This window comes from Piliocolobus tephrosceles, chromosome 3 (genome assembly GCF_002776525.5).
Source record: "Piliocolobus tephrosceles isolate RC106 chromosome 3, ASM277652v3, whole genome shotgun sequence".
Classification (NCBI taxonomy): domain Eukaryota; kingdom Metazoa; phylum Chordata; class Mammalia; order Primates; family Cercopithecidae; genus Piliocolobus; species Piliocolobus tephrosceles.
Window position 1 is genome coordinate 40298078 of NC_045436.1, and position 25378 is coordinate 40323455.

At 33.2% G+C, this 25378-nt stretch overlaps 1 protein-coding gene across 1 annotated transcript in view; it reads left to right on the plus strand.

Moving 5' to 3' along the window:
* IQCM (IQ motif containing M) overlaps positions 1-25378 on the plus strand; it is a 381316-nt gene that overhangs the window by 132389 nt on the left and 223549 nt on the right. The window contains 1 exon segment of the mRNA XM_026454113.1: positions 12433-12500. Within this exon segment, the coding sequence (XP_026309898.1) occupies positions 12433-12500 (68 nt within the window).

Sequence of the window (25378 nt, forward strand, 5' to 3'; positions counted from 1 at the left end):
ACCAGTAATTACACTTGTTAATATTTGTTGCATATGCATATTCTCATTAAGTGGTGGACAGAGGCCGTTATATAGGCCTTGTGTTGGTCAGTGTTAAGTTTTGCCCTTAAGTATGTTACGAAAAATTTGTTGGTTTTCAGAGCTTTTTATATTTCAGAGTCTTAGAATTGTAGACTTGTAGCATTAGTACTAATAGTAATAGTAGTGGTGGTAGTAGTTGGTGAAGGAGACCAGGAAAGATAAGGAGATGAGGACACACATGTCACAAGTGTGCATATATACACATAGTTCAAAAGCAGTGAAAAACACAGCTATAATATTAAGAGGAAAAAAGGTAAAAAATTCTGAATTTAGGATGTTGTCTACATTTTGCTGTAATTTTTTTTCTATATTGACAACAAAGACTCATACAGTCCTTAATTTATTTGTTCTGAAATTGACTTTTGGTTTTTCTTTAACCATCCCTCTTCTCTGAAATCAGTGGCCATTCTCATTTTGTCAGGGAGTTTTCTTGTTGATTTCTCTTCTTCTATTTTCTAACACCCTCTAACATTCATTGGAAGACAACTTTTTCAACCACAGGCAAGGCATGTTGCATTGGCTAGATGGAAGGATTGAGTCTATCATAGGAACACAAACCCAAAACTTCGACACTTACGGGATCCTAGTAATGAAGAATAGGTCACAAATGGTAAGACCTGGTTGATAGTAATTAAGAGGCTACACCACGTTGTTGTGTTAGGAAATATCAAACAATTGATGCCATATTAATGATGAAAGATTATTTTAAGATACTTTAGTCCTCAGTGATTGATTCCTAATCTGATTCCAGTTTTACTCTTGAACCAAACATGTAAGATAACTTTTAACCTTTGCCTTTTAACATTTGTCTTTTATCATGTGTTAAGATTTTTTAAAATTATGCTTTCAATACATGTATTTTGAAGAAAACTCAGATAAGCAAAATAAGGAGAAAATCAACCACAATTAGTATAACAATACTTAATAGCCACTATTTTTTCAAAATTAATCTTTCTGTATAGATTAATATATTTCTTACCATGAAATCAATGACAGCAATATCCTATTTATGGAAATAAAACTTGTTTTTTGGTTATTTGGCAATTGAACAGTGCTTTGGCAAAATGTAATACACTATATTTGTAGTAAAGTTTCTGTAGATTTAATATTTTTACAATAAATTCCTTGCAGTGGAATTTTTGGTACCTTTCCTACTCTCACCTTTTTGGTTTGTCATTTGTTATATACTGTTAAATTGCCCTCTAAATAGTGTTGGTTTTGAATATTTTGGATTTTTTATTGATTCTTCTATTCCAAAACAAGAGTGCATAAAAAAAGACAAACTGATAACCAACAAAAAATAGATAATCGTATATGAAAAGGGCTTAGCATAGTATTAGTGGGTTATAATAAGGACTTACTATATTATAGCTATTATTAACTTTATTAAATTATTTTAAAAATTATTACATTCTTTCATGAAGAATTTATGATACCTTATAAAAATCTATACAACATGAAATGTTACATAAATAAAGACATCAGGTGTTATGGAAAAGAAAATGGAGAATAAGAAATTAAGATTTAGGTAAGTATACAGATTCAGAATTTGTTATATTAGATGTTTGTAATAAGAAGGCCCTAAATTTGGCTGTGGACATTTTAGCGATTAATAAAAGAGGATATAATTTTTGGTCACTTGATTCAGAGTGTTTCCATAAAATAAATGCAAACAAACCAGAAATATGTACCATGTAGATGATAATTAAGAGGGTACTATGAAATAAATATAATGAATAGTTATCTCACCATATGCATGGGGGATTGCTTCCAGTGTCCAAATTAGTATTCGAGGTTCTGAACTGATATTCAGCAAATTCCAGTAATGTTCAAATTCCTTATATAAAGTGGCATAGTATTTTTTGTATAACTTATACACACCCTCCCCTATACTTTACATCATCTCTAGCTTACTTATAATACATAGTATGATGTAAATAGCATGTAAATAGTTGTTATACTCTATTGTTTTTTTCCTTGTATATTTTGATTGATGTATTCTAATTTCTTATTGTTTTGTAAAAAGCATATATATATATTTTTTTCTTTTTTTTTTTGTTGTTGCCCAGGCTGGAGTGCAGTGGCGCAATCTCCGCTCACAGCAAGCTCTGCCTCCCAGGTTCATGCCATTCTTCCGCCTCAGCATCCCAAGTAGCTGGGACTACAGGCACCCACCACCATGCCTGGCTAATTTTGTTTTTGTACTTTTAGTAGACAGAGTTTCACCGTGTTAGCCAGGATGGTCTCGATCGCCTGACCTCATGATCCACCCGTCTCAGCCTCCCAAAGTGCTGGGATTACAGGCGTGAGCCACCGCGCCTGGCCATAAAAAAACATATTTCTAGTCCACTGTTGGTTGAATCTGCAGATGCAGAACCAGCAGATATGAAGCATTGACTGTAAGGTACTAAGACATATACTTTCATAAAATGTAGTAGTATATTAAATATTGACCCTCATTTTATTTATAAGCCTGAAGTGCAATTTGGTGAAAGCACTTTTTCAGGGGTGGGAGGGCTTGGAGGTGTTGGTTGTTGTGGAGGTGGTGTGGAAACAATATTATCCTAGAACAGTTGGCCATCCTTATCCATAGGTTCTGCATCTATGGATTCAACCAACTGCAGATCAAATATATATATATTTTAAATTGCATCTGTACTGAACATGTGCAGCCTTTTCTTCTTGCCATTTCTGCCTCAACAGCAGCACAACTATTTTGTTTAATTATGTCATTGTTTGTTTAAGTTTACCTACATGCTGTCTTAGTTTCAATTAGAGATAGATTTGAAGGTATCTTGAGGAGTGGGGGAATATATTTTTGGCCCTGTCTACTCTATGTGTTGTCCATGGGTCAGTAGCATTGTTATCACCTAGGAATTTGTTAGAAATATAGAATCTTAGGCCTCAGCCCGATCTATTGAATCAGAAGATCTGTAGTGATTTATAAGTACTTAAAAGTTTGAGAAACACTGTTTTAAAAGATTCTCCATAAATTATTCATATTAAGTGAGCTTTTTATAAGTAGTGACAATGTGTATGAGGTAATTATTTTCCTGATAAATACCTGAAGTGCAGAAATTCTATGAATTTAGTCATGGTGTGGGGTAGGAATTCATTTTTCTGTGAAAGTTGAGGAATGTGATAATACCCAATCAAATATATTAGAAATACATTCTCACATAATGAAATAGGACCACAGTTGATGTCAAAAATTTCCTGGAAAAAATTTCCAGATATTTGAATAATAGAGCTTTCACCCAAATGGATTAATCTGGACAGTTTCAACAAGCTGATATATTTATGTAAGCATATCCTGAGTCTCTAGGAATCAGATCCATGGTGATTTATAAGCACATTAAAGTTTGAGAATCACTGTTTTAGATAATTCTCCATCAACGTCCTCCAAACAAGGAGTGATAGTCAAGTTGTAGTTGGGAGGCTAGGGCAGCCTTTGACCCCAATGCATTTGATTGGCAGCTGTAAGTCCCATTAAGATTAATTCCCAGAGACTCACTAGAAAATCACTGGATCTTTTCTTAATAAATAAACAATGTAGAAGACAAAATTGCTGACTGCTAAGTAATTAAAAATCTAATGTGAACCCCATTATTGTATTTTTTTCACTGTATTCTATTTTCATACATTAAAAACTTCCTGCCTATAACCCCAATTTAACTTTCTAAACTAGTATATGGAATTTGAATCCTATCCATCTCTTATTTGTGGAATCAAGGTAAGGATACTAAATTTTTCAGTTTCCTCAGGAAAAGTGGGAATAAAACATCAGCTTTGCAGAGTCTTGGTGAAGATTGAAGATAATACATATAAAGCATAAAGCAGGCTCTAATTGTTAGATATAAAGATTTATTAGTTCTGTGGTGCAGCTCCAGACCTACCACATAGAATATAAATCTCATAATAATAGCAAAACTCATCATTGAGAATGGATTTACATTCAAATTAGTCCTGAATAAATACACAAATAAAAAGGATCGAATTCAATTTTTAAAAATACTGTCCAATTTATAGCTGAATTGTTTAGTAATAAATTAACTACTCAGAAGCCTCCCTTAAAATCCAAAGCTGGGAATCATGTTCAAAACCAAATAGTCAACATATATAGTTTTAAGCATCAACTTCAACATCAATGTGAACACAAATATATTAAAATGCCCGAAATTATAAAATGGAAATTCATTTCTTCAATCTGACCTTTTAGATATAAAGTTTTAATTCCAGTTAATAAAAAATTAGTAACAAGTATTACATACTCTTACACTTTAAAACTTCAGAATAAAGTACAGAACACCTGGCAGCAACTATTTGTTGCTTGACATTCTTCAATCTTAGAGTTTCCAAAACATACACAAACCACAGGAGAAATTTGAATCCATATAACCTTCTAGGAAGTTGTAATATATCTGCCAAACTTATGGGTTCTCAGATCTTCTTTTTATCACAGGGTGTTATGCTCACTTAAAGCTCAAGGAATCTTTCCACAATTTTATTAAACATTTTCTATTGTTTTATATGTCGGTCATTTAAAAGATCATATATATATACATTCATGTGTGTGAAGGAATAATACTCAAAAAGACCCACAAAGCTTAAGGATTAGAACATTGTGTGTCTTTTTCCTTCTCTTCATATCCTGAGGAAACATCTCCTTAATTTTATGTTAATGAGTCTCTTATATTTTCGTACAATTTTAGCACATGTACACATATTTCTAATTAGTATTTTGTTCACTTTTGCTTGGTTATAACTTTGTGTAAATGGAATCATCATTTCTTCACTCTCTTTTCTGCTCAATGTATTTTTGTGATCCATTCATCTTTGTTGATGTGGTTGTGTAATCCCATGGTTCATTCATTTCCATCAATGCACAACATCTCATTGAATAAATATACTCTAATTTATTTATCCTTTCTATAGCTGAGAGATATTTGGCTTTTAAAAAAGTTATTTCTTATTGTGAAAAAATCTGCTACAAGCATTCTTTTATATATCTCCTGAAACATAGGCATGACAGTTTCTCTAGGGCAAGCGCTCCTAACATCAATATAAACCTGCATTCTGTTGCATCTGGGATGGCATATATATACATACATATATATACACACACACGTGTGTGTGTGTATACATATACACATATATGTATATATATGCTCTATATATATATAAACACACATATATATGTATATATATATGCTATTCAGTCTTGGGAGCAGATGGGCAAGGCCTGCGCAGTGGGAGCTCAATAACTGGTTATTGATTACCTGAATAATTGATTGCCACTAGCTGTAAGTAGCTCCTCTATTTATTCCATCAACTCCTATAATCCCTAGCCATGGAATGGCTGTGCTGTCAAGTGGCTATATGTTCAACTTTTCCAGGCAATAGCAAACAGCTTTCCACTCTTAGAAATGGTTTATGAGAGTCTCCATTGCTTCATATACTTGGAAACAATTAATATTGTCAAAGTTTTAACCTTCACCAATTTGGCAGTTATGAAATTATATTTCTTTGTGATTTTAATTTACATTTTCCTAATGACACATAAAGTTGATAATTTTTATATGTTTCTGGGCCATTATTTATTTCTTCTTTGTGAACATCTCATGGTTGTGTTTTAAAAAATGTATTTAGATGCATTTCTTTCATTTAATTTTTTGCCCTTTATTTGTTCTTTCCATTTTGTACTTGTTATTTGCCCAAGAAGAAGAAATAAAAATACTTCTCTTATTTTTTGAAAAGACACATTTTAGCCTCTTGTGCTATCTTTCCTTTCTACTAGCTTGGCATTTTATTTTTGTTTTTATTTTTTTATAAATGGTTAATCTGTAGATTTTAATGTATTTTACTTTAAACTCCCTACTTTCTTATTCCACACAGCAATGGTGGATTGACTTAACTTCTAGAATTTAGTTCTTTCTTTTTTAAAACCTCAAAAATTAGACACAATTATTTTGTTTCATTGTGTCGTTGTTTGTTAAAGTTTATCTATATGCTTACGAATTATTTTACTTGCCATTACATCTAGCATCACAGACCTCTTGGATAATTTTCCTTCTCGAACTACATCCTTTAGAAGTACCATTAGTAGGGGTCAGTTGGCAGAAAACTTCAATTGATAATGTATTTTTTCTTCCTCTCAACCCTACTTTCTTAGCATTTTGAAGTTACAATTCTTCTGTCTTCTGGCTACCGTTGTTGCTGGGGAAAAAAAAGATGTTTGTCAAGTTGTCTTTCTTTTGTAGGTAATCTGTCTATGTACTCTATTTCTAAGAACTTTTTTTTTTTTTGTCATTCTATTGTTTTGTTATGAGGTGTGTAAGTGTAGTTTATTTTGAACTATTTTCCACTTTTGTTGGCCTCCTTATATCTGAAAATCAGTGTCAGCAATTCTAAGAACAAAACCCCCAAACACAAATGTCTGCCATTATATTTTCAAATGCTGTTTGTCTTCTATAATTTCTGTATAAAGCTCTAATTAAAAATTGCATGAATCTCTAGGTCAGGCGCAGTGGCTCACACCTGTAATCCCAGCACTTTGGGAGGCTGAGGCAGGCAGATCATTTGAGGTCACGAGTTAGAGACCAGTCTAGCTAACATGGCAAAAACCCATCTCTACTAAAAATACAAAAATTAGCCAGCCATGGGGGCATGGGCCTGTAATCCCATCTACTCAGGAGGCTGAGGCAGGAGAATTGAACCTGGAGGCAGAGGCTGTAGTGAGCTGAGATCACACCACTGCACTCCAGCCTGGGCAACAGAGCAAAACTCCGTCTCAAAAAAATTATAATAAATAAACAAATAAAAATTAAAAAACAAAAAAGCAGAAAGCAAAACAACAAGAAAAAACTTTATAAATCTCTAATCAGACATATGTGAGTCATTCACTTGTCCTTGTTCTTACTCTTTTTCCTCTTTTAATATTTGCCATCTCTTTGTCTCACTGCTGCAAACTAGATCTTTTTAATCCTTTGTAGTTTATACTCTAGATGATCAGTTCTCTTTTTATCTGTGTCTATTATTTTCTTTTATTATTCACTGAATTTCCAATTTTAAATATTATGTGTTTTATTTTTATAATGTTGATTGTTACTTTCCAAGTCTGCTCAATCAATTTGGTAATTTTTTTTGTTTCTTCAATATATTTCTCTAAACATGTAGAAGTGGAATTTCATCCTTATTTTATAGTCTGTACATGATAATTACAGTATATTTACTCTTTGAGCTTCTGAATATGTAGGTTCTGATTCCTTGATTGCTGCTTTCTCATATTTACTGAGTTTCCTGATTTTGAGCTAATTGTTCTTGGTATTTATGTGAGAATTCTTAGAAGCCTGGGTTAAACTGCAATCTAAAAATGATTGATAAAATTGCTTTTATCTCGTGCTTTAGGGCACTGCTAAGGTGAGATCACTTTTATTCTAAATTTTCAAACCTTTTTGGTGGGGGCCCAGAGTTGTAGCGCATTACAGTAATGTGAATTGAACCTCTAAATCTAGATAAGTGGTATTTTGTCATTAGAAATTCCTAGAGAACTTCTAGGAATTTTACCTCTTCACCTAGAGCCAAGGCCATAGTGTGCACGTGGTCTCACAGTCTCTGTCTTTCTACAGGTCAATTTTAAAATCTTGATTTATGCCTTAAGTCTACTGCCCTTCCAAGACCTGGGTTTTATGAGTATTTTTCTTAGATTTGACTTTCCTTGGTACTATGGGTTCCAATGTTTGCCTCCAATGACTGCAGGGCATGCAGGTCATTAAAACCTAGGCTCTAAGCTGTCAGGAATTGCTATACCATCCCCAAGGCAAAGACAAGCTTCTGAACTTATAAAATAGTAATTTCAACATTTCAGTGTTTGACCAGAACGGAATTCCATTACTTTCCCATCAGCTCAGCCATGCATTAAACAACATCTTTTATTTTTATGTTTTTAGAATTTATTGTTGGATTATGTTGAGATTTGTTACTATGAACATATTCCTAGAAACAGCAATCCCTTTGTATCTTTTTTCAAATGGATTCCAACCTTTATAGGGGCTTATGTTGGGATGCAAAGTTGCCTATCCATTTCCCTCCTTCTCTTCAGCCTGTGTATTGCCTCCTACACTTAGCTTAAACACCTACATAAATGAGTAAATTTCTGTAGTTTTAATTTTTTGTTAAGGTTAAAGAAATTTTCTCTAGTGACTGGTAGATGACAACCTATATTTTTCTGTGTCGTCTCCTCCAGTCTTTCCTAATCTGAAAGTTGAATGGCTTTTTGAAGCCATGGCTACTACAGAGTGACCAGCATTATCTTTGGGATACCTTCACATCTGTAAAGAAATGTAAAGGGAATACTACACTTAAGACCATCTTCCAAAGTGGAGGCTGGTCTGGCTCCATGAGAAGATTCTGGAAACCTATGGTTTTCACATGTCTATCATAACTACCATGGGTGGTTATATGGCTTTTAAACCATCCTGTGGTTTATGTGCATTCTTGGAAGCTCTCAAATTCAAGAATATAGAGATTGGCTTGTGAAAAATCTCAGAAAGATGTGTTGAGTGCCTTCTAATTCTGCATGTGCGCAAGTGATTGACAGTTTTTCTGTTTAAACCATTGCAGTAGTGGCATAAAGAATACAGCTCACTGCTATTTCACAGAAGGCGCTAGGGACGTGACTGACTTCTTCAGAGCAAATGCTAGTGTTAATAGCCCAATCTGGCAGAAAAAAGCTCTTCAGTTTACTTCACATGTTTTAATATATAATTTGTAATTTTATATGTATTTGCAATTAATAATTTTCTCTTCATAGTACCTATTTGAACAAATCTTTCATTTTACCTTGAGTGATGTGTTTATTAATGTTTCTGGTAGGGTCACAGGCTGTTTAAAACCATGAAAACCCCTTCCTACTTAAAAAATACCCTTTAACCACATTTGGGAGTAAGTGTTTGGGTATAATAGGCCAATTATAAATTAGATATTTTATAATTTTATGCCAATAGAGTTAAATGAAATATGTCTACAATTAAGATGCAAAAATTGAAGGCTAAAGATTTATGGTTTATCAATGAAAGAATTTAATCATTAGACCATGAAGAAATTGTCAAAAGAAAAAAAAAATCCAAATGAGATTTGAAAAGAGGAAGGGAATTGATGGATTAGACAGGTGCTTTTTAAGAAAGAAGCCTCAGGTGTAAAAATATTGTGTAAATTATCAGAAACTTGGTACCAGTTAAACTGTGGGATTTGAGACAATATGTGGGGAAAAGGAGTATGAAAAGTTGTTTTCAATACATCTATTTAGGTTGTTACAAAAATTTGAAAAATTTATCAGGGGAGTTTAATAAATGACTTACATCTTCAGCCAAGTGTTTAGGATGTGACACTCCAAATGCATTGGCATAGGAAGACCAGGTGTTTAAAGAAGGATTATAAATCATTCTGCTATAAAGACACATGCACACGTATGTTTATTGCAGTACTATTCACAATAGCAAAGACTTGGAACCAACCCAAATGGCTATCAATGATAGACTGGATAAAGAAAATGTGGCACGTACACACCATGGAATACTATGCAGCCGCCAAAAAGGGTGTGTTCATGTCCTTTGCAGGGACATGAATGAAGCTGCAAACCATCATTCTCAGCAAACTAACAGGAACAGAAAATCAAACACGGCATCTTCTCACTCATAAGTGGGAGTTGAACAATGAGACACATGGAGACAGGGAGGGGAACATCACACACCAGGGCCTGTTAGGGGGTGGGGGATAGGGGAGGGATAGCATTAGGAGAGATACCTAATATAGATGATGGGTTGATGGGTGCAGCAAACCACCATGGCATGTGTGTACCTGTGTAACAAATCTGCATGTTCTGTACATGTATCCCAGAACTTATAGTATAATAATAAAAAAAGAAGTTGAAGGAAGCAGATAGTGGCTGTGTAAAGAGGAGAGAAAGAATTTGAGAGAAAATAGAGGTGAAATATCAAGGCAGAATGGACTTGAGATGTCAATATATAAGTATGTAGAAGACTAAGACTTAGAAAAACACCAGACCCCTTATAACAAAGGCAATATTTACTTTGCAAAAAGAAAAGCAAAAAAAAAAAAAAAAAAAAAATCAATTGCTAATTATGTTAGGTAGAAAATATCAATGGAGGTTGCAAAGGCAGTGAAATTGGAAGAGAGAAAATAGAATCACAGAGGACATCTAAAGAAAGGAAATCCTCAGGAATGTTTGTCTGAGATTGTTTTACTTAGCAGCCTTCACATTTGCCACCCCTCATTATGGAGAATGTGCCAATTGAGTTAGTCTGGCCAAGAAGGAAGGAGTTGAAAAAAAAATGAAGTTGGCAAGTATAAACAGTAGTAGCACAGAAGGACAGTGTATCCCAAGCCAAGTGTATTGTTTTGTGTAAAAGTATGAAATATCAAGATCAACAATATTGTTTGGCCATTAGTATTTTTATAGCCATGAAAATGTGTCACGGAACATCTTGATGGAGACATTTAAAATATAGGAGGTCCTGCTTCCTGCTTTATTATCATTTACATGTTCTACATATATTTTAAAACATACAGTATTATTCTTGAGGATGATTGTTTAATTTGAAAAAGGAAACATGATCAAGGAATTCTAATATAACAAATATTGAGAGATGATGCACAACAATTTTCTGGGTTATTGTTGTGTTCCAGAAGAAAGGTCAATCTTAGTGCTTAAGAAGTGAATGCCATGAAATGAAATTAACACTTACAAGTAAGATTGCATCTGAGATGGCAGCATAAGTCAGAATGAAGCTTAACTCAGTATAAGAGATTTGTGATTTGTTTAAATTGTTTTAGAAATCAGTGTATGTCTTAATGCTGAAAATTTTGCAAGATAAACACAACTTTCTTCCACATTTCAACTTTACATTGGCTCTTTGTATCTCCTCAGAGTTTACAGAGCAGACATTTTTGGCTTTAGTTGTCAATGACACCTTTGAAACTTAAAATGCAAAACTAAAATAAGCACTTTTCTTGTGGTATCATGAACACACCATGTATCAGTGACCAATAAATTTCTGTTACTGACTTCTGAGAGAGTCTGAGGGAGACAACACTAACAACTCAAAATTCCCTAATCATTTTACTCATTTATCAAGTTTACTTCAAATTCCTCTTCCCAATTTTTAAAAGCTGTTTTATACAAAAATTGTCCTGGAAGATTATAAAGTAGATATGCAAGCCATCAGTGGCTCTAGCTATCAATTTTACATTTGGACCACACTGAATGACCAGACAGCCAATGGCCCAGTTTTTCTGGAGTCTTATAGAATTATCTTCCTCAGTTATTTGTCTTATCTTTGACTAGTATTGAAGGATTATATAAGAAAAATCCATAAATTGTTGGAAGTGATGCTGCTGAAGCTGGTACGTTATACCAGGTTTATTTGAAAAACCTATGGAAACAATTTTTCACTGAATATGTTTGTTTTATTATAGACATTGTGAATGTTAGAACTACTGTTTTATTTGTTGCTGTGTGTATTAGTGTGTTAAGGGTACCATAAGAAAATACCACAGACTGGGTTACTTCAACAACATAAATTTATTTTCTTACTGTTCTGAGGGCTGGAAGCCCAAGATTAAGGTGTCCATGAGGCTGGTTTATCCTGATATTTCTCTCCTTGGTTTGAAGATGTCCATCTTCTTATTGTGTCCACACGTGGCCTTTTCTTGGGTATCTTTTCCTCATCTTATAAGGTCATCAGTCTTGTTGAATTAGGCCCTGCCCTTTTGACCTCATTCAACCATAGTTACTTCATTAAAGACCTTATCTTCAAATACAGTCACATCGTGGGGCTAGGGCTTTGACATATGGAAGCACAATTAAGTCCATGACACCTCAATAGTTAGGTTTTTGAGAGCCAGATTTCAAATATCACAAATTATCAGAACACATTTGGCATTATTTTTCTACCCATATTTTCCCCTTCACTGTATTTTATTTTCCTTTTGCATATGTACTATATTTATTAAAAGCCATCTTAAATCTCTTTTGTAAGACAGAGGACAAATAAATAAATAAAATTCTCATCTATAATAGAGTTGTAAGGATATTTGCTCATTAAAATAACTACTAGAAACTGTACTCTTGGGTGCTAAAAGGTTCTGAAGGAGGTTCAACAGTCATACCCCTCTGAGTATGCTAACAAATGTATATTAATGTGTAGATTTATAATATATATTATAATGATTCTCCCTTTGATAATATAATAGAACATCAATGGAATTAAAATTTTATAGATGATGACATTGTTTTTCTACTTATGTCAACTCTTCTTTTCCTTATTATAGAAAACCTTTAAAGCCTTTATTAAAAAGGAGAAAAAACCTATCAAGCCAGAACCACAATCACAACCCAGGTATATCTTTTATATAATAGAAAAATGTAAATTAATGCACTCATTTTTGATGTTATCACTGTAATTGCTGACTTTAATACCTAGGTTTAAAGAAGTATAGATTGTTGAAAGCTCAGGTTTTTAATACATATTTTTCAGTGTGGCCTTTTAATTTGACTGAGGAAAGGAGAAAAATACTTTTTTTTTTTTTTTTTTAGTATTTTAGTAATCAGTTAGTAGACCCAGCTTAAGTTTTACTTTTCAGTATCTAGGAGAAAGCAGTGGAAACATTTAATTTGCCATAAATGACAGTAAATGCCATAAGTGACAGTAAATGACACTGCGTATGTTTTAGCTATTTTTTTGTTTATTAGAAACTATGTACCACAATTCACTATGATTGAGCATGCATTTGCATTTTCAATGACTCTATTAAAAATTCTTAGATTGCTTTGCTACTTTATATACTTTGTTGATAAACTGTTTTGAAAACATCGATTTTGTGAAACAGATTAGAGGGTGAGATTGAAAGAAGCAGTTGTGGAAAGTTAACAATGAAGTTTCTGAAAAGGGCAGGTTTCATACTTGTGTTTTCCTATTCACTGGGAATACATTCATTTATTAATCATAAATGATTATAAACTATAAAAAAGAATATTTGAAGGCACTGCAGAGTGATGGCATGTGGACAGAAACTGGAGGGAAACTATTTGACTCGAAAGAAAGGAACAGCAATGAATAAGATCCCCATTTATCTAGCTTTTCCAACGTCATGCAGTGTAAGATAGTGAGACCTTAGGCAGAAAACGTCAGTGTTAATGGTATGAAATGTCAGAAGACAGAGTTTAGAGCTGCCCAAATGACTAAAAGTTGATTAGGAAATTTCATAAAAGGAGAAAACCACAGAGAGAGGAGTCCCAATTCTGTGTACAAACTCTTCTAAAATTATGGGCTGACTCCTGAATTGTGCATGTGTAGAAAAGAATTCAAGAAAGTGCATCCTAAAGAAACAGTTTGCATAGTTTTCTTCATCTGTTTACATAGAAAGAAAAAAAGTTTTTTTTCTTTTTTTTTGGATGTTGGAATTAGCAGAGAAGGGCTTTAAAGCAGTTACTATAAATGTTCAAAACTTAAAAAGGTGTTCATAATAACAGGAGATCCCCAGTGCAGAAACAAAAGCTATACAAAAGAATCAAATGAAAATTCTACATATAGCAGATTTGAACAAACTATTAATTAACTTGCCATAAATGACAGTTATAGAAGGCTACATCCAATAATGTAGAATACACATTATTTTTAACAGCACATGAAACAGGCATTATAAAGATAAGAACAGAAAGCAATGAAATAGAAATTAGGGAAGCAATAAATCACATTAACAAAGCACATTAATCTTTGGAAAGATTAATAAAATTTATGTGCTCTTTTTAAGACCAGTTTTAAAAAAGAAGAGATAAAACACAAATTGCCCATATCAGGAATGAAAGAGAGGGCATCATTATATATCTTATAGACACCAAAATGATGATAAAATAATCTGTAAATAACTTCATGTCAGTTGCATTTAAGAGGAAGTAGTCCCACTGTTGGTGGGATTGTAAACTAGTTCAACCATTGTGGAAGACAGTGTGGCAATTCCTCAAGGATCTAGAACTAGAAATACCATTTGACCCAGCCATCCCATTACTGGGTATATACCCAAAGAATTATAAATCATGCTGCTATAAAGACACATGCACACGTATGTTTATTGCGGCACTATTCACAACAGCAAAGACTTGGAATCAACCCAAATGTCCATCAGTGACAGACTGGATTAAGAAAATGTGGCACATATACACCATGGAATACTATGCAGACATAAAAAAGAATGAGTTTGTGTCCTTTATAGGGACATGGATGCAGCTGGAAACCATCATTCTCAGCAAACTATCGCAAGAACAGAAAACCAAACACTGCATGTTCTCACTCATAGGTGGGAACTGAATAATGAGATCACTTGGACTCAGGAAGGGGAACATCACACACCAGGGCCTATCATAGGGAGGGGGGAGGGGTTGCACTGGGGAGTTATACCTGATGTAAACGACGAGTTGATGGGTGCCGATGAGTTGATGGGTGCAGCACACCAACATGGCACAAGTATACATATGTAACAAACCTGCACGTTATGCACATGTACCCTAGAACTTAAAGTATAATAATAATAAATAAAAAAAGGAAAAAAAATGAGTATGTTTTGCTTAGTTGTTAAAAGTTTTAACGTTCTAAGTAAAATTTAAAATCATTGTTTCATTTTTTTATTAGTTCGGTTTATTTTGTTAACTTTTGTTCTGTTTGATATTTGTAAATGTTTTAAGTATTTTATGAGTTCCGTATGTTTTTCTGTTATTAGAAACCTGTATTTGAGAGTATTTGTTAAAGTCTTATAGTTGATTATAAATTATTTTTTGAAAAGGGTTAAAACAAGACAACTGTTTGTAAAATGTTTAGGGTGGTCACAGTTAAGACACTAGACTCCTAGACATATCTAATGGTTTTGGACAAAGAAATTTGGTTATTTCTGATTTATAATATTGTATTATAATAACCTTAATTATAATTGATAGCACATATTTATACACTAGAATCGTAGATATTTTATACAATTTTGGAACATATATTAATATTATTTATCAAAATATAATCTGAAGAAGATTAAATATCATTTTTGCAATCCCACCTACTTAAATATGTTAAATATCCTGTTTATATTTCTTTTGATATTCTAGGTGCCCTAAAAGTTAGAGGTTAGGAAAGACAGTCTTGAAACTGAAGTTTGATTTTGGGAAGTTTGTTGAATATGTTAGAGTTTTAAAACATTTGATATTATAAAATAGAATTTTAGATTATTGTAAGTTACTTATTTTGTTAAAATGACTCAAATATTTGAAAAAGCAAAAATCTTTTGTTAGTCTTTATTATTACGTGAAAATCCTGTTCAAGAGAGAAAGTTAATTTTATCTTTGTACTAGTCTATTATTAAGGTTAATCCCAATTTTTAATGAAATTTTATGGATAATTTTACTTAATATTAACCAGTTTGACTATGAGGTGAGATTTTTACAAAACTTTTATAATTTTTTACAAATTTAGTTAAAGAGTAGATTAGTGTTTTAAGAGTATTTTGTTGTGTTTTTATTTCAATGTTTACAGAAAAATCCATTTAATATCTTTTTGAATTTCGTCAATGTGTTTACACAGTTGTTTGGTAAGATTAATTTTTATAGTTTTTCCACAACTTGTTTAAACCTTTTGTTTTATTTTATGTAATTTAAGACAATCTTTTATTTTTAGGCAAAATGTATATTTCAATGTCTTTTTATAATTATTTACTAAAACACATTTTACTGCATTTGTGTACTTTGTATGTAAATCCATTTTCAGTAGTCTCAATTATATGTTTTAATGGTAAGTTTTAGTAATTTTTAACTTTAATGTAAAATCTGATAAGTTGTTTTAATTATATCCTAAGTGTAGATAAAGTTTGACTTTTTCCAGTAGAGTTAGGGGAGTGGCTATTTCTATATATTTCCAGGCCTTACCCACTGTAAAGTAGGGAAGTTGAACAGTTCTTAAAGGCCAAAGTAGTTTACAACCTTAAAACATTTAGTAAATCTAGTATCTGACCTGTATAATTTAGACCACCTATCTACATTTTGAACACATTTGTATTTTATCATTAATTTTTAAGGCTGTTTTTGTTCTTTAAAGATTAAAGTTATGTGAATTGAAAAAAAAAAGAGTGAAATTGAATGTGAAAATAAAGCAAAGTAGTGAACAATATAAAACTATGTATATGTATATATGAGATTTTATATATGTCTATATAAAATACACAAACATACTTAATTAGAAATATTTAAGTAAATCAATATTGATTCTCTTCTTTATTTGAAATCCTGCACCATTTCTATCATAAAAATTCCATGAAACTTTAGAATCCACATCTTGGATTTATAGCTTTGCCTAAATAACTTTTCTTGTTACAGAGGAATTTCCCATATATTTTTCGGCTAGAGGTTTCCTTAGAGCCTGCATGAGGTAGAGTATATTATAACCTTCCATCAGTCATCAGTCAACTTCTATAAAGTACTGGCCAATTTCTAAAGTACTTTTGCGTTTCAAGGGTAAAAATATGTCACACATATACTACTATTGCCAGGCTACAGTAAATATAAGAGAGTCTGTTTTCCCCTGTCTCTTCTTAGTTGTAGAAAAAAAGATGATGGAATTAATTTACACATACCCACAAGCTTTGCGGGAACCCTTTACAGTTGGCAAATAGGACTGGTTTATGTACCCACTCAGCAGTATTTTTTTAAAGGAGGCAGTCACTTGGCTGTTAAAAGGTGGGAGTGGGGAAGTTAAGCACACTAAAAATGCTGCAGCAGCACTTGGTCTGGAATTACTGCTAATGTGAACACCCACTCCTATTCTTGGTTGCCTTATTTGGATAAATAGTGGTGGATAAGCCAGAGTCCTGGTTGTTTCCTTCCTAATCTTCAATGATCACAAACCTAAAAAGCAAATTTCACGTTCATTTGTCATTGTTGTTGTTCATCTTCCTGTTTTCTTCAACTGTAGACATTTCGATATTTAGAAAGGGAAGAAAAGGTGGTTCTATAGTGTTTGGGTACATTTGTTTGTACAAATATATGTACAAGTATATATAAGATTTTCCCTTAGAAGCATTATTAAACAAAGAGCTATAATGTTAAAATTGCACACATTTAGAATGAATTTACTGGGTTGAAAAGACTGCATAGTGAATACAGATACTTGATTTAGTTTGGGGGTTCTTAAATATATTTATTTTTATGAGAAAAAGATTACATTTTGCTATCATTTTATAATTCTGCTATGTAAGTATTCATTTCATATACACCTCAGCCCAAATTTGTAGTAAATTATTTTCATAGATGAAAACTTACAAAACAAAATTGCTTAATGTCTGAATTTTTCTACTTCCTCAATATTTTAATTTATATTACACATTTTCAAATTGTTAGAACTCCATAAGTTTCTGAAAGTTGTTAGAAATTCATAAGATTAAAATATGTTTAAGAAATTCTAAAACCATTTTTAAAGGAAAAGAAGTTTATGTTAAACATTTCAAAGAAAGCCAACAAATCTCAGTTCAATCAGAATTGTCAAAGGAACATTTTTCTGTTTTTTAAATAAAATATATATTTTTTAAAATTAAATACCTCTAAACCAGATAGAATTAGATTCAAATAAATGGTCTTAATTTTTAGTTTAAATAAATGTAATGTGTACATGAATGATAGTGTATACATTTATTTTTTATTTTTATAAAGGTAAATATTATTTTGTAATGAAGTGGGACCTCATCTTTTCCTAGCATCATATTTTTCATCTACTTCTTTATTAATATATTTTCTCTTTTTAAATCTAGTATCTTTAATGTAAAGTATGAAAAACAGTTTATATTATTAGCTAAAGGGATATAATGCATTGAGAGTTCATTCTTAATACCTAAGCAAACACTGTGAACCAGAAGCTGTATAGATTATAATTCTACTATTGTGATCTGTAATTGTACTATTGTGATGTTATTGTTATTTTATTTTCTATAAGAAAAAATTCTTCATATATAATGTTCCTTGAGGTCTACTTGAATTTGTTTAGTACTTCTAACCATATTTCAAAAGTCTACATTTTCCTTAAGCTAACCTATTACATTCCATGAATAAAACATTCTTTTGATTTTTTTTACAGTGAGCTGTTAATCCTTTCTAGATTAATATGATTTCACTGATAAATTTTCCTTTTTTTGAACTTCTAAAGCTCATAAGTGGTTTTTAAAATGCTTGACTGATTTCCAGGTATAGAATATAACAATTGATGGGTCTTTAATTCATAGAGGAAAAACATTCTATTGTTGACTCATAATATTAAATTTGTGATTGTGATTAAGTTCAGATGCCTTTCATCTTTTTAGTATTTAATTTGCTTTAATTCTTGATATAAGTGTTAGCATTTAAATTTACCATCTATGAAGTAAGTGTACTGTTTTGGAACTTTTGAGTTTTCCTTCTTTTCAAAAAATCTTTAGAATTTCAAGTATTATTATAGTTCATTTAAATATGTAGATATGGAATAATTGTATTCTTCCTTCTTCCTATTTCGTAGCATACTGGAATTAAAATGATAATAAGATATGACACTAATATCTTTCTGAAAGGCAAATTGAATTGCCAATTCTAAATATTTTCTTATTTGATATAGTGGTATATGGTACATCAACTTACATACCTAAGTATAAAATTCATGTTTCAGAGTCCAGATATTTATGTAGGTCCTTGAATGTTTCCCTTTTATCTTGAAAATTACTGTATTCTCTTTGTCACCATTTTTTTTTTTCCTGAAAGAGATCAAGTCCTCTTATTTTATCTCAAAACAATCTTACAATTTCCTACCTAAAAACTTTTCTTTGGTCTCTTCTGAAATTTTGATACCTATGAATGGAAAGTTAGCCTGCTTCTCATTAGACATCTTTTGTCAATAGATTCTTCTGGGTCAGTGCCTATCCTAAGCATTGTTTGAAAATAAATGTATGGTGAATAACATTTCTCAGGTGACCTCCACTTGTGTGTTCTGTCTTTGCAGAATTACAGACTTTGAGAGTTTGAGGAAACTTAAAGGTTTTCTACAGAAACTCTCTTTGCAAAGGACAGATCTTCTCTATAACACTGTACACACTTAGACTCTACTCGCAAAATCCAGAGATTCATAATACCTCCATTCAAGTGGCATCTCATTTAATTCAAAGGACTGCTCTGATTTTCAGACAGTTGTCTGATTTAAGCTTAATACCGATCTCTCTTGAACTGGTATCCCTTGATCTTCTAGAAGTCACCTGTCCTTACCAACTTTTTCTTTTCTGATTAATCCCCTTAGCCTGTTTCAACTATATATGTATATATAACATCTTCATTGGATGGTAGTTCAAACTATCTTGGACAAAAATGGGGCTTGACTGACCTATCTAAATAGGAATTACAAGGGGGCAGGATATGGTCGCTCTTTGTTCTTTGTATTGGTTTAGCATCTTGGGCTCAGATGACTCAAGGACTCAAGTAATGTCTTCAGGATGCATTGTCTTTTCTTTCATTTTTAATCTCTGCTTGGCTTTTATTCCTCCTTCTATAGAATTTTTCTCCATGTAGCAAGGAAAATGGGTAGCTCCCAGGTATCTAATTCACTTCTCATTCTTACCAAAATGGTGGTGTTGTATTACCACAAAAAATAAAAAACCAAAACAAAAGCAACAATCTCCCACCAAACTTCCCCCTTCCAAAACAGAAAGCACCTCGCCCCTCCTCTTCTCTTCACACACACACACACACACACACACACACACAAATATTCTGGCTGACTTCCCACCTTGGAAGACATGACCAGTCCTAGACAAATCATGGGAGAGTCACATGACTGGAGGGAGGCAGTGCAATTCTCGAAAGGAATAAGAGGTGCTAGACAGAGGAAAGAAACAGATGCTCACTGTACTAAAAAATATCCCCATTAAAATATGATGCTTAAGAAAGAACACAGTATTTCAAATAAAATTTTAGTAGCACAATGTAAAGTGGAACCCAACCCTAGAGCCTGTACATCAACTCATGAAACCCATCATGTCAGCTTTGGGGGTCAACTTCCCAAGGGCAATAACTCATATTGATTTGAGTTCTGAAAAAAAGATGAGCCCTGAGAAATTTTCAAATATTCTAATGTGTTACCAATATATTCTCCCTTTCTCCTTCCTTCCTGTTCTTTCTCTACCTCTTTCTTTCTCTCTTCATCTATTATACAAAGAAAAGTAATCACTTTCAGGGATTCTGGGTATAGAAAGGGATAGACCTGGAGATCATTATAAAATAGTGTTAATAACTACAATAAGGGAGGTAAGATACGTAACATCTTCAAGGTCATAGTGAAATTATTGTGCAGTCACACACACAAATATATATATACATATATATGTGTGTGTATATATATATATATATGAACTGAAGTACTTTACAAGTAATTTTATTACATTTTGACTTAGCTTCTTGTCACATTTTCCTCAGATAATTACTATATGTCATCTTTTCAGTTACCCCTCCACCTGCCATGACATACTATTTAAAATTGCATATTCAATCCCTGCTGGAACTCCCCAACCACCAAATCCTACTTTATTTTTTACCATAGCACACATCATCTTCTAACATACTCTATTATTAACTTGCTTACTGTGATTACTATTGATCTATTCTACTGGAATATAAGCTCAGTGGGGACAGGGGAAGTTTTTTGTATTTTATTCAACAGGATATCTTCAGCATTAGACTAGCACCTTACACAAGTAGTAATATAAATATGTACATAAATATTTGTTCAATTATTGAATCACCCTTTTAATCTATTTTCTCTGCTTTATAATGAATTTTCTTTATCTTCCATCTATGTATAGTTCTCATCTCAAGCTAGAAATTACAGACTGCTTCCTGGGCATCTTCGCTGGAATATCCCATAACAACTTTTAAAAATTGAAATAGTTAGGTGTTAGTTTTTCCATCCTTTTCTACTGTATTCTTTGTCTCAGTTAGAAATGATGGAGTCCCTCTCATTACTCAAGAACACCTAATCAGCCTATATTTCCCTACCTTGTTTACAAAGATTTTATGAGAACCTTGAAAATTGCCTACCTGAAATTCAGACACATGAAAAATTATTTCCTGGTCTAGCAATATAGTAAGAAAAAGCAAAATAGTTACAAAATTAAATTAAATTAAAGAAAATGAATTTAGCATGGCATGGCTTCTTCTTTTAATGTACATTCTAGCTCTTGGCACCACTGCTTCATTTGTTAAGTCCTTATCCACCATCCAATTAATAACTGATAGACTCTGAGATTTAATTTATTGGTCTAGAGTTGACAATATTTTATTCTTTTCTTTTTTAAAGTGAGGGCATTTGCCATTCTCCAGAATTCTCATATCACTTTTATTTTCCTGTTTCTCAAAGATAGCAGATCAGCAGATGTCTATGGAAAATTGTTCACCTGAGCCCAGAAAATTTAACTAATTAAAAGAAGTCTCAATTTTCTTTATGAGATATTTTGTGGCTTATGTTTCAGTTCTCTCCTATCAGTATCTGTTCTTTCATTTTTAGTCTGATGGTTATTCTTTTTGAGCATAGCAGAATCGAAATGGCCTGAAATACTGCAGTTCAGATAAACTCTCAGGTGATACTGATCGGCTGGTGCTCAGACCACACTTTGAGTACTAAACTAGAGAATGTACTTAACTGTGTCCAGTACTTACTTTCCTGGTTCTGTCAATTCCTAGGATGACTTAGTTGCTTTCTGCTAGGATTAGTTAGTTAATAGAGCTATAGTTAATTACCTTGATGATATCTCAGTGTCATGATCTTGGGATAGGATGAAGTCTTCAAAAGCAGCTACTAGAGACTGCAACTCCTGAAAATGCTACCATCTCCAAACTCCCCCATATACCTCCAAATCAAGTGTTATTTAGCTGCACCTTAAGTCTTCTAGACCTGTTTTCTTTAGGATTGCTTCTCAGTGATATGAGGCAAAAATAAAGATAACCAAATTTAAGGCAAGCAGTTGCCTCTTATGCAAAGGTCCTGCTCAAGAGAGCTGCCCAAGAGATGCTGAAGCAGCAGCAGGGTCAGGCAGTGAACTGCTGGTAGCCCAGGCCTCTGAATGTGTCCATAGTGTAACACTGGCATCAGTCACAAGGAATCAGAACGTCAGCATAACTAGTTTCCCAATCTAGCCCAATTGGATGGAAAAAAACACTGCTCTGATAGGCAGAACAAAGAGAACACAAAATAACCAGTTACTGATGGCTGGGCTGTCTGGTAAACTGAGAGCATATTGGCTTCAGCTACAGGCTGAATCGGGGCCTTCTGCTTTCTCCCCTGGAATAAAAATGGCCTCATCTCTAGAAAAGTCAAGAGTGTACTTCCTCACTCGTAAGCATGGGACACACATAATTCCCCTAGTTTCTGCTGACGGATGTAGCAGAGAATAAGGAAACTGACTATAGGAAATCAGCAGCTGGGAAAGAGGACAACTGGGCCTGGTTCAAGAGGAAGGTATAGGTGTGACTTCTGCATGTAATAAGAAGAAAATTGTCCAAGGAGGAGCAAGCAGAATAGAGAAACAGAACACACATAAGTTCTCTTCTTTAAAACATAGTAATCCTACCTAATAGTGCAATAAGAATGAATTAAGTCTCTGGCAGGGAAAATTATATTTGCAATTGCTTTTTCATGGAGGAACACATTAAGAGGGTGAATAGAGAGGCAAAAGCATGGGGAAGGGGGCCAAAGGATCCTATCTCTCTCTAATCCAGGTTACTCTCAGACTGTCCACAGTTCTACTGCTCTAATACGCTTTGCCTATGATTGCCTGACCATCATTCTGTGTGTTCCTGCTTGAGGGTATCCCCAATCTTTTGAAAATGGTAGTCCCTGATATATACATGGTTGGGAATAAAACATTGAGTATAATATTAGAAATTGTTTTTAGAATCACCTTAATTGTGGACATTTATTTATTTTCTGGAGCCCTGTAATCTAAAGTCCCTATTCTAGGGATAAAGTATCTTATCTTTCACACTTTTTTGAGCAGAGGTGAGAGAGATGGATGGGAGTAGGTAAAGTCAGCTCTTCTCCATGACTGACTAGAGTTTGGGTTGGGAGCAGAAGTATCCCAAGAAGAATAAATAACTGTGTTGGGATGAAGAGCAGAACAATTTACTATGTTCCCTTTTTCATAGATAAAAACTGACAACTCTGGTCACTGTGCCACTGAAAAATCAGCCCTCATCACACCTTTGGCATAAACACCCTAGTTATTTCAGTTGACTTCAATGGTAATATTTTTCAGTATCCTACCAGTAAAACATGTAGGTACAATAAAATGGAGTTTCCGACATGTTTAAGTTAAAGAGAGTTCCCTAAAATGCATTATATATTAACTTGATTAAAAAAGTCAGAATCTAGAAGTCTTAGAGCAATCAGGCAAGAGAATATAAAGATATAAAAGGTATCCAAATAGCAAGAGAGGTCAAACTATCTCTTCTCATAGACAAAATGAATCTATACCTAGAAAACCCCATAGCCTCTGCCTAAAGGTTCCGTGATCTGATAAACTTCAGCAAAGTTTCAGGATACAAAATCAATGAACAAACATCACTAGTATTTCTGTTCACCAATGTCCAAGCTGACAGCCTAATTCAGGAACACAATTCCATTCACAATAGCCACCGAAGGAATGAAATACCTACAGATACACCTAACCAGGGAGGTGAAAGATCTCTACAATGAGAATTACACAACACTGCTGAAAGAAATCAAAGATGACCCAAATAAATGGAAAAACATGCTCATTTATAGGAAGAATCAGTATTGTTAAAATGGCCATATTGCCCAAAGCAATTTAGACATTTAATGCTAGTCCTATCAACTACCAATATCATTTTTCACAAAATTAGAAAAAAACTCTTTTAAAATTCATATGGAACCAAGAAAAGTGCCCACATAGCCAAAGCAATCCTAAGCAAAATGAACAAAGCTGGAGGAATCACACTACCTGACTTCAAACTACACTATAAGGCTACAATAACCAAACAGCACGATACTGGTACAAAAACAGACATACAGACCAAGGAGTAGGTTAGAAAACTCGGAAATAAAGCCGCACGCCTACAACCATCTGATCTTTGACAAACCCAGCAATAACAAGCAATGGGGAAAGTTTTCCCTGTTCAATAAATGGTGCTGGGATAATTGGCTAGCTATATGCAGGAGATTAAAACTGGACCCTTCCTTTCATTATATACAAAAATCAACTCAAGATGGATTAAAGACAAATGTAAAACCTAAAAGTATAAAAAATTCTAGAAGAAAACCTAGGAAATACCATTTTGGACATCAGCCCTGGCAAAGATTTCATGACTAGGACTCCAAAAGCAATTGCTGCAAAAACAAAAATTGGCAAATCAATCATAATTAAACTAAAGAGCTTCTGCACACAAAAGAAATTATAAACAGAGTAAACAGACAACCCACAGAATGGGAGAAAATGTTTGCAAACTATGCATCTGACAAAGGTCTTATATCCAGAATCTATAAGGAACTTAAATCAACAAGTAAAAAACAACCCCATTAAAAAGTCGGCAAAGGACATGAACAGACATTTTCCCCAAAATAAGACATATATGTGGCCAATGAGCATAGAAAAAATGCCTAACATCACTAATCATTGGAGAAATGCAAACCAAACCTTCAATGAGATACCATCTCACACCAGTAAGAATGGGTACTATTAAAAAGTCAAAAAATAAAAGATGCTGGTGAGGTTGTGGAGAAAAGGGAGCACTTATACACTGCTGGTGGGAATGTAAATTGGTTCAGCCACTATGGAAAACAGTTTGGAGATTTCTCAGAGAACTTAAACTATCATTCAACCTAGCAATCATTACTGGGTATGTACCCAAAGGAATATAAATTGTTCTATCATGAAGACGCATGAACGTGTATGTTCATGGCAATGCTATTCGCCATAGTAAAGACATGGAATCAACTTAAATGTCCATCAGTGGTGAACTAGATAAAGAAAATGTGGTACATGTACACCATAGAATACTATGCAGTCATAAAAAAGGACAAAATCCTATTCTTTGCAGGAACATGAATGCAGCTGGAGGCCATTATCCTAAGCGAATTAATCCAGGAATGAAAAACCAAATACCACTTGGGTGATAGGTGCACTAAAATCTCAAACCTCACCACTATACAATCATCCATGTAAC